Source organism: Mya arenaria, chromosome 7, assembly GCF_026914265.1.
Source record: "Mya arenaria isolate MELC-2E11 chromosome 7, ASM2691426v1".
NCBI lineage: Eukaryota > Metazoa > Mollusca > Bivalvia > Myida > Myidae > Mya > Mya arenaria.
The window spans coordinates 19651467-19661201 of record NC_069128.1 but is presented as its reverse complement, the minus strand read 5'-3'; the positions used below and the strand labels follow the sequence as shown (position 1 = coordinate 19661201).

At 35.1% G+C, this 9735-nt stretch overlaps 1 protein-coding gene across 1 annotated transcript; it reads left to right on the top strand.

The window, feature by feature from the left end:
* The first annotated feature begins 1477 nt into the window (after positions 1-1477).
* Positions 1478-9392, top strand: LOC128241917 (cadherin-12-like). Its single transcript, XM_052959046.1, has 5 exons — positions 1478-1600; positions 3582-3861; positions 4758-4885; positions 6332-6400; positions 8073-9392. Exons 1-5 carry the CDS (start codon positions 1543-1545, stop codon positions 8318-8320), a joined length of 783 nt encoding a protein of 260 aa, XP_052815006.1. The 5' UTR covers positions 1478-1542; the 3' UTR covers positions 8321-9392.
* Positions 9393-9735: the final 343 nt, after the last annotated feature.

Here is a 9735-nt window from a genome sequence, read left to right as displayed (position 1 = left end):
TCAAGTCAACAGTAGGGTCATAAAGGAGATTGATCGACTTCATAATCTGATTAAGTCTGTTATTTATAACATGCAATCCGATAAGGTACCAAGTTTTTTTGTCCAATTTATGATCGATATTGAAAACCATTCCCTGATCATACAGATTGATTTTTGTTCCTTCAGTAGTGTTTTGTCAAGTGTATCTAATAGTATTAGTTAGTAATGAATAATGAATAAGCGTTAATTTTCTGTTTAATACCATTCAGTTTGTGTATACCACGTGATAAATTGCGTCATAAAGGCTACGTCGGACGGCAATACTTTGCTTCATATGAAAACTTTAAACTAAGATTACTTGAATATTTCTTCACCGTTTTAAATGAAATAAAGCGCAGTCTACGCCGCTTACAAAGCCCCGCATTCGATCTTTTCCCAGAGCTTGATTGAGAGTTCAGTTTCTTAAAACACTTAGACAAACCTTTACCGGGGATAGCCGGGAAAATGGGCCGTGTTTTTACCTTTTACCAGGTGGCACCGCAGTGCCGGGTGAATGCGGTGGTTTTGTCTTCACGCCAAATATAGCGGGGAATGGGCCTAACCTAGAGTCCCTGGGGTGCCGGGGCATATGGCGGGGGTTTCACCAGCACTTCGTGTTTTATGCACATTTCTTTCAAAAAAAAACTCGGTATCCTTCATAAGAACCATTGTTTTCGACATTAATTCGTCCTTTTTGGAATGTAAAACAATAGTATTATTTGTGGTAAATCTTATGTGGGAGTAAGAGTGCATCTGTAAGTATGTGTAAAATACTGTATGAGTACAATTTAACTTTCGGTATCAATTTGTCCAGAAATGGTGTGTAAATATTGGCTTATCTATCTAGACAAAGTTCGTTACCTGTATGCTAATATTTCATTTATTCTAGCGTCAAATACACTTTTAACACGACCTATCTATATACTGTCATTTCCGCTACATTGACACCATTAGCGAGGTGTTTACTCAGAAACAAAAAGGAACGGAATGCAATTAGACAATATGAAATTGAAACAAACTTGTACGATTAATTTTTATCGAAGTATATGAAGCATATATTGACAAGGTTAACATTTAAAGCGGAATAGGAAATACATAAGAGTCTTATTTAGGCCAAACATTGAAACAAAGCATTGGATACAACAACAACCAATCAAAATCGATTGCTGACATCAGACGAACGCTTTGTTCCCGGCAGTTTCTTAGCAACCCGTGTACTTGTTCCGTGCCATGTCACCTTTGAATTATTAATCGAAAAACGGTTACAAATGGAGAACCAGTCTCCCGACAAAAAAACTGATTTGCGCATGCGCGAATGCAAATGAAAATGACGTCATTAGCACCAATGTCTTACTGCGAGAGATTGGTAGTTGGTTGCTATAATATTATAATGTATAGATTTTTCTGTTTCCCTTTAGCCAAGGCAACTAAAACAACATCCAATCGGTATAAATATTCGCTCTGACCAGGTTTATTGCGGTTTGGATACAGGAGATATAGGTTACACTTAATTGTGACAAAACCATGAAAGGGTGCGCGCTAACTAGCGCGCTTGTTCTTTTGGCGATTTTTCGCGAATCTGGTAATTAATACTTTTATATTTCTATTTTTTCATTTATTCTATACCTCTTTCACATGAAATATATTTTGAATGCATTTTGATTTTTTCTTGTGTATTTTTTTTTCTAATTTATTTTTTCATAGTTTTATTAAATTTCATAGTTTGTTAAAGTCTCATTTATAGACAAGTCGCTCAAACTTGGTCATATGAAACACTTTCAACTTGTGGCCAGATCCGTCATTTTTTGTAATTTTAATTCATTTTCTTGTTTAACTCATTTAACTTAAATGATTAAAACCAAAGAAAGCATAAAATAAGGTACAAATTAAAAATATTAATCTATGAAAATGTTTTGTTTTTTTAATTAAAAGCTACGTATGCACAAAGTCCCCAGTAAAAACATCAAAATATAGTGTATATTTGTTATCATACTTATGTCATATGCCTTTTTTGGACAGCAAAAACAGCTATAATCTAATATGTTGTTAATATGTTGTTATATTGAAATTAGCTGACTATTTAGCTTAAATTATACAATGTAAGAGAACTACGTATAAGTCGAATGTAATTAGATTATTTTGACACAGCGGTCTGAGTTGGATTTCATTCACACATTAAATATATGTTCTTAACATTTAAAACGCTGAGTTAAATTTAAACAAAAAATATCACATTAAAATTTCTTAAAATTATTATACATCGTTACATATTTATTTTTATTATTAATCTTTATGATACAAAATCGTTGAGCGTTTGTATAAAATAAGGTTACAGTCAATTTCTTAAAATTTTCAAATGTCAAATGGAAAGGAATGGTTAAGTGTTTTTAATATTAAAGCATGTTGTTTTTTTTCAATAAGGTCAATACGAATAATGTATTCAGTTTTTTTTATTTCATATGACTAAAGAGATACTAGAACTAAGTTGGGAAATGACTTAAAGCTGCACTCTCACAGATATACCATTTTTACATTTTTTTTACAAATATCTACAAACCAATGATATAAGATTGCTGACAAAAAATCAGATCGTAGATTTTTATATTTCCGTTCGAAAATTAATGTTTTATGGCTTAAACAGTTACTAACGGTTAAGGAAAAATGCATAAAACATCACTTTTTGAACTTAAATATAAAAGTCTGCGATCGAATTTTTTGTCAGCATTCTTATATAACTGGTTTCCATGGATTTTCGCAAAAATTGGCTCGTTCCAAAACAAAACAAAAAATTAAAAAAAATGTTGTCAAAACGTTCAATCTGTGATAGCCATAAAACATTAATTTTCGAACGGAAATATGAAAATCGATTTGTTTTTTGTCAGCAATCTTATATCATTGGTTTGTAGATATTTACGCAAAAAAATGCTCTTTCCAAGACAAAAAAAAAGTTGTAAAAAATGGTAAATCTGTGAGAGTGCAGCTTTAAACCGTTAAATATGTATTCAAATTTGTATTATATATCCTATACATACTCGTATAGGCAATCGCACATGATCAATATACACACCAGGCCCATCAAATGTTTAAAAAAAACTATAACATTAGCCAAGTCTTGCCAGTCTGACTGTTCAAAGCTGAATGACCAATTCACTGACCAACACTACATTTCCTCGTGCTGACTTACAGCGCCACCTAGAGTTCGTTACATTTAACTAAGGAAATTATTTTTCCTCTAAATCGAAAACTCAAACTAAAAAAAATGTACATATCTTTACCGATATGATATTTTAACAGCGCAGTGAGTATATATCAACGTGATTTGCATGGTGGCAATAATTTAGGGAGTTTGAGCAAATGTCAGACGAATAAGTATGTCACAAAAAACTTTTACATCTAGATTTTGTGTCTAAACCCATCGCCATAGGATACACCTTTACGGTATTATTTACTTTACTTTATCCCCGTCGAAACTGAGATCAATCACTGTCTTATATTTTTTAAACAGATTAAACTAGACTTACAAGTATTTCCGTTTATCTTGACTTTGTGTTTCTCCTTTCAAGATGCGGCTGTCACCGCATGGTCCAGTCCCTCCCCGGGCATTTCCGCAACAGCGGCTGATGGAAGTATAACAATCCCATCGTCGGCGGCTGTAGCGGAGGACGCGGCCGTTGGCGACACTCTGTTCACTGCCACGGCAACTGTCAGCGGCACCGCTTCGTACGTGCTTGTAGACGATGCCGGTGGTAAGGGAACCATTGGTGCATCGACAGGAGTGGTGACCCTTGCCACAGGACAAAGTCTGGACTTTGAAACGGCTACTACTTTGGTTTTCAAAGTTGAGTAAGTTAAATTTATGTTTCTACATCAATGCTTTATTTCTTTGAGTACATACACGTACTTTACAGATATTTTATCAAAATCAAGTGTGGTTTATAAAATTCATTTAACTTGAAATAGAGTGATAATGTTTGGGCTTCTAATTATAAACTCGACACTCATAACAACTCATAGAATACCTGTCAATTGTATCCACGGTCCCCCAGGTCCGGGGAATAGCGGGGATTTTGACTTTCGGTCCAGCCAAGCCCCGGTAAAATCCTCGTCCTGTGGGGACGAAATGTTGGTGAAATTCCCACCAAATGCCCCCGCACCCCAGGGACCTTAGGTAAGGCCCATTCCCGGCCATTTTTGGAAGACAAAACCGCCGCTTCACCCAGCACTGCGGGGTTACCTGGAAGGTAAAACACGACTCATTTCCCCGGCTATCCCCGGTATTCCCTCGGACCTGGGTGGGGGCGTGGTTAAAATATTGATCCCAAATAAGATTTACCACAATTAATACAGTTATTTTGATATACCAAAAAGGATGAATTACTATCGAAAACAATGGTTCTTATGAAGGATACCGAGTTTAATTTGAAAGAAAGAAGCAAAAAACACGGTATTTCTTCCTTATGAAACTATAGTAGATCAGAGTAAATCTTTTAGCACTCTCCAATCATTAAATATTTGTGCTTTTACAGCTATTAAATACACGGTTACAATATTGTTATCAGTATTTAATATGTCCCATTAATGAATTATTAAGTAAGTAGTTCAAGGTTTATCACTCAAAATTTGAAGTTTGTTATTCATGTGTTGTGTTTTGATATTAAATAAGAGTGTCACTTTCAATGTATTTGGTTGGGTTGTCCAGTAGTTAATATTGAAAAGAAACCCTTCATGTACTTTTTCAGGGCAACGGACAGCACCGGCGGAGGCAAGGGTACAGCGACCATAACGCTCCCTATTACTAACGTCAACGAGGCGCCGTCTTTTGCTAAGTCTGTCTACGGTGCGACTGCAGTTGATGCGTCCGCCGCTGGTTAGTTGACTTTTACTATTATGTCTTTATAGAGTTTATGTATCATTTGTTGCATTCATATTCGACATGCAAAACTGCATACGTCAATGCATGCATTCTCGTACTTTTCTCCCACCTCAGATAAGTAGATCCAATAATTTAACCATGCTAGAAATTCTTATCTTGCCCATGGGCGAAGATAAAATGCCCGTATGGAACTCCGTTTTAATGGTCACCCAATGTAATTAGCTCGCTTGTTGAAGACATCTGTAGCATCATGGAAACCTTGTCTTGTGGCAATATTTAGAACGCTAATTAATTATTTCTCGCTTCAAATGTCACCATAAAACAGTTTTACACACCTTTCAAGAAATAATGCTTCACTCTCCTTAGAACTATTTAAAGACCGATTTGCGTATTAACATTATTTGAATCACCGCGCGCATATCCATGACAACAACGAATTATCGCATATCCATACGCTATTATTTTCACTAAGCACAAAAGAGTTCCAGCAAAAAATGCATTTTTACTTAATTTTGTTTAACTGAGGTGGGAGAAAAAGCATCTACCATAACCGCTCGTGTAATATGGTTCATCCCGACCCTCGCGCAGGGTGTTTTGTGAAAACTCGTTAAACCTCGTTCGGGTCGGAGTGAACCTATTTTACACTCTCGGCCATGGAATATACTTATAACCTTTACTATGCAATCCGCGCCTGATTTTGCAACAAAGGAGGTTAAACAATTGCGTTTATTCGACCCAAACATAGGTGTCTAAAAATTTACGATAGTTCGACCGAAAATAGGTGCTTAAAACATAAACACTTACCATTAGCGCTTGTGTATTTCTTGTTTAAATTAGGTTATACTGCTTTAAAACTAAATTCAAACATTGCCATTAGGTTAGGATATGATGGACTGATTTTTCTCCGGATATTTATGCTTCCTACGGCATTATAAACTTTTTTTATTCAAACGTTGCCATTTGATTATGATATGTTTGGATGATTTTACTCCGGATATGTATGCTTCCTACGGCAGTATGTTTGGTTAGGTTAGACTACTTTATTGCTAGATTCAAGCGTAGGCACTAGGTTAGGATATGTTTGGATGATTTTACACCGGATATTCATGTTTCGTATGGCAGTATGTTTGGTTAGGTTAGACTACTTTATTGCTAGATTCAAGCGTAGGCACTAGGTTAGGATATGTTTGGATGATTTTACACCGGATATTCATGTTTCATATGGCAGTATGTTTGGTTAGGTTAGACTACTAGTACTTTATTGCTAGATTCAAGCGTAGGCATTAGGTTAAGATATGTTTGGATGATTTTACACCGGATATTCATGTTTCATATGGCAGTATGTTTGGTTAGGTTAGACTGCTTTTTTGCCAGATTAAATCGTTGGCATTAGGTTAGTATATGTGTTGGTGATTTTAATCTGGGCGTTTCTTGTTTAAGGAACGACCGTTGGTACGTACACAGCAACAGACCCCGACGCAAGCGACACCATTACCTACTCCATTCAAGGTAAAACCGCTGATCGAAGAATGTTTCTTTAATACTTAATATATTTTGTAACCCTCCTATCCATTTTGGTAAGAAAGCAATTGCGAGCAGTGCTTAAGCTAGGTCTAAATATCAGGGTGGGGCATCCTGCTGCCCTTTTCTAGCACTCTGCTGCCTTTTCACTACATCCTGCTGTGCCCTTTTGTTTGACAGAGTCAATTTTCAGAAATACGTATAAAAATTAAAAAAAATACTTGTAAATAATTTTGACACTGAAGTAAAGATAACAGCTTAGGCATTCATAACAAACTATTAGTATTGAAAGAAGTTACAACACATATACGAATTGAACATTGGCCCAATATTTATAATAAATAACCCAATCTTACTAAGAAAAAAAAATGGAGAAAAATTTGTAAATCAGAAATCAATGTCTTATTTATTTCCAATCGAGTGATGCGTTGAGAAGATACTTTACCATGCTTCGATCTAATCAATCTGTTTTAAGTGCAAATGAAATTCCTGTTATTTCTTATTTGTCAGTGTCATTGCCGCAATGCAATATTGATTTTTTTGTCTTTATGATTAAAGTGATGAAATTGTTTTAATACTATTGCCCAATCCCGATTGTAAAAATTGCCTTCCAGTTATTACCGCGTTTTTTGTATTCCATCATCTCCCTGTGGTATTACCTGTGAGCCAAGTGATTGATTCAGATAAGATACGAAAAGCAGCACTCAATCTAAAAGCATTACTGCGAAGGAAAAAAATATTATTTATAACTCATATTTTTTTATCTCGTTATGTTTATGCAAATAATAAACCAATGACTACAAAACTATTTAAACATGTTTAAGCCTAAAGGTTTATTATTCAATAACATTTTCGTTCATATTCCCATGCCAATAATTACAGTGTGTGTATACCACGTGATAAATTGCGTCATAAATGCTACGTCGGAAGGCAACTGTTTGATTCGAATTAAGACTTTAAACAAAGATAACTTCGCCATTTCTTCACCATTTTAAATGAAACCTTGCGCAGTCTACGCCGCTTACGGAGACCCGCCTTTGGTCTTTTACCAGAGTTTGAATGAGAGTTTAGTTTCTTAAAAAACTTCGACAAACATTTCCACAATCCGGCCGTCTGACGGAGCACTGTCAAAACATTATTTTGGAAACAGGTTTGTCGAAGTGTTTGATGAAACTAATCACCTTATTAAACTCCGGTAATAAAACGAAGGCGGTGCTCTCAAAGCGGCATAGACTGCCCTTTGTTTCATTGAAATGGTATAGTAAAAGAAAAGTTATCTTTGATTTAAGTCTTCATTTTAAGCAAAATATTGCCTTCCGACGTAGCATATATGACGTAATTCATCACGTGGTATACACACACTGTAACTATTGGCATGGGAATATGAACGAAAATGTTATTGAATGCGTTAAAGCTGCACTCTCACTACTACTACTACTACTACTACTACTACTACTACTACTACTACTACTACTACTACTACTACTACTACTACTACTAATAATAATAATAATAATAATAATAATAATAATGATAATGGTAATAAAATAATAATGATAATACAGGAATAATTCAAATTTCCCAGAATATCAACTTTAACATTGCTTAAAGCCACAATCAATAGAGAAATTTACTATATGTATATAATTCTTATCCACAGCTGGGAACACGAACACTGACTTCGCTATTTCATCGGCTGGCGTGGTTACGGTCAACACAGGAAAGACACTCGCCATGAGCACCACCGCCGCCTACTCCCTTACGCTCCGTGCCACGGACGCAGCCTCACTTACCGGGGATACAACGCTTGTTATCTATGTTGGTGACTGTGATGGCAGTGGCGCTGTTGCCGTAGCAAGCACGCTGGCATCGCTGTTGCTAGCGTCCTTTGTGTATTTGTTTGTGTAATTTCTTAGTATATAATTCATTTTACAATTACTTACAAAAACGTATATTTCACCGGAATTTTTCTAAACACAAAGAACGTATTATGATTATGAAGACAAAAATGAATTGCTACAAATTGTGTTATATTCCTGATTATTGTTTGAAAACATATAAGTTTAAATAAGCGACGTTATGATAAGAAATGACAATGAATCAATTTTTTACATAATAATTGTTCTCAATATGTTTAGTCTTGCGTAGATTATGTTGATACAATCAATTCTATACCGTTAACCACCGCTATTCCGAAAACTATTTATCCGAAATTATCGCTAATTCGAAATTATTTTTCGGTCCCGATTGTATTCCTTCTTTGTTTAAACAAACATGTTTACGAAATATCACTCAAAGCGAATGTATCGTATTGCTAACGTGTAATCGAAATTGCAATCTCTCTATTATTTTACGTCATCTATAATTCGCGAACTCTGTCATTTTCTGAAAATTGTTAGTCCAAAAAATCGCTATTTCGAAATTCATTTTTGAGTCCGTACGATTTCGGATTAACGGTGTTCGACTGTAACTGACGCCTCCTTGATGCACTGTATCCGTCCAGAGATGATATTTTGTACTTTTGTACTTATTATTCATATGCTTCATCTTGTGTTATGCTTTTAATATACAAGTTGCCTTTTATCTCTTGTCTGTATAGTGATTATTGAAATTTGTCCGGATATCCTTTTGAGTTCAGATATATAAATACATATACACTAAAGTGAGTTCACATTATTAGAGTTAGCACTCATCAACTCGATCTACTTTGAGTAATACACAGGGGGCTCCTTCATGAATTGCCATGTTGGTAACGATAACAGGAGCTCTCTGATAGGTTTATTTCTGGATTGTAATATCCATCGAATTTTTTCAAGGTAAATTTAATTCTAGGGTTTGGCGCGCAAGGCAGTCGGTACTCCTTCTGTTTCATTATGGAGTTACGGCTATCTTGCTTGCGCTTATCACTTGTAAATGAATATTGAAATATTAACAACATATTCTTTTACAATTATTTGTACTTTGAGGATTATTACGGACGGTTTCGCACTGACATATTTATTATTGTTTTCTTATAATAAAATGACTCTTTAAAGTGTTTCGTTTGTTTCGTCACTTTAACAAATAAAACATAGGACTATGTTACATTCGAAGTGTTACTGGTGCAATTGCTTGAGTTGTTATTAGAGCCGTCACTGGAGTCATATAATGTTAACGTATATTTTTCAATACGATGATTCACAGTAAAAAACGAGAGCAGAAAACATCATTTCATTAACATGCAAAGATGAAAAAAAATATTTTGTCAATCTAATTTCTTAAAATCTCACTTGATCAGTATTCGGGTACCACGTGGTAAAATACGTCATAAAAACTACGTCGGA

Excerpts from the sequence above, each read along its gene's own strand:
- LOC128241917 (XM_052959046.1), top strand. The coding sequence starts at position 1,543 with ATGAAAGGGTGCGCGCTAACTAGCGCGCTTGTTCTTTTGGCGATTTTT. Across the intron at positions 3,862-4,757 it reads ACTTTGGTTTTCAAAGTTGA|GGCAACGGACAGCACCGGCG; the intron begins GTAAGTTAAATT and ends GTACTTTTTCAG. Across the intron at positions 6,401-8,072 it reads CATTACCTACTCCATTCAAG|CTGGGAACACGAACACTGAC; the intron begins GTAAAACCGCTG and ends TCTTATCCACAG.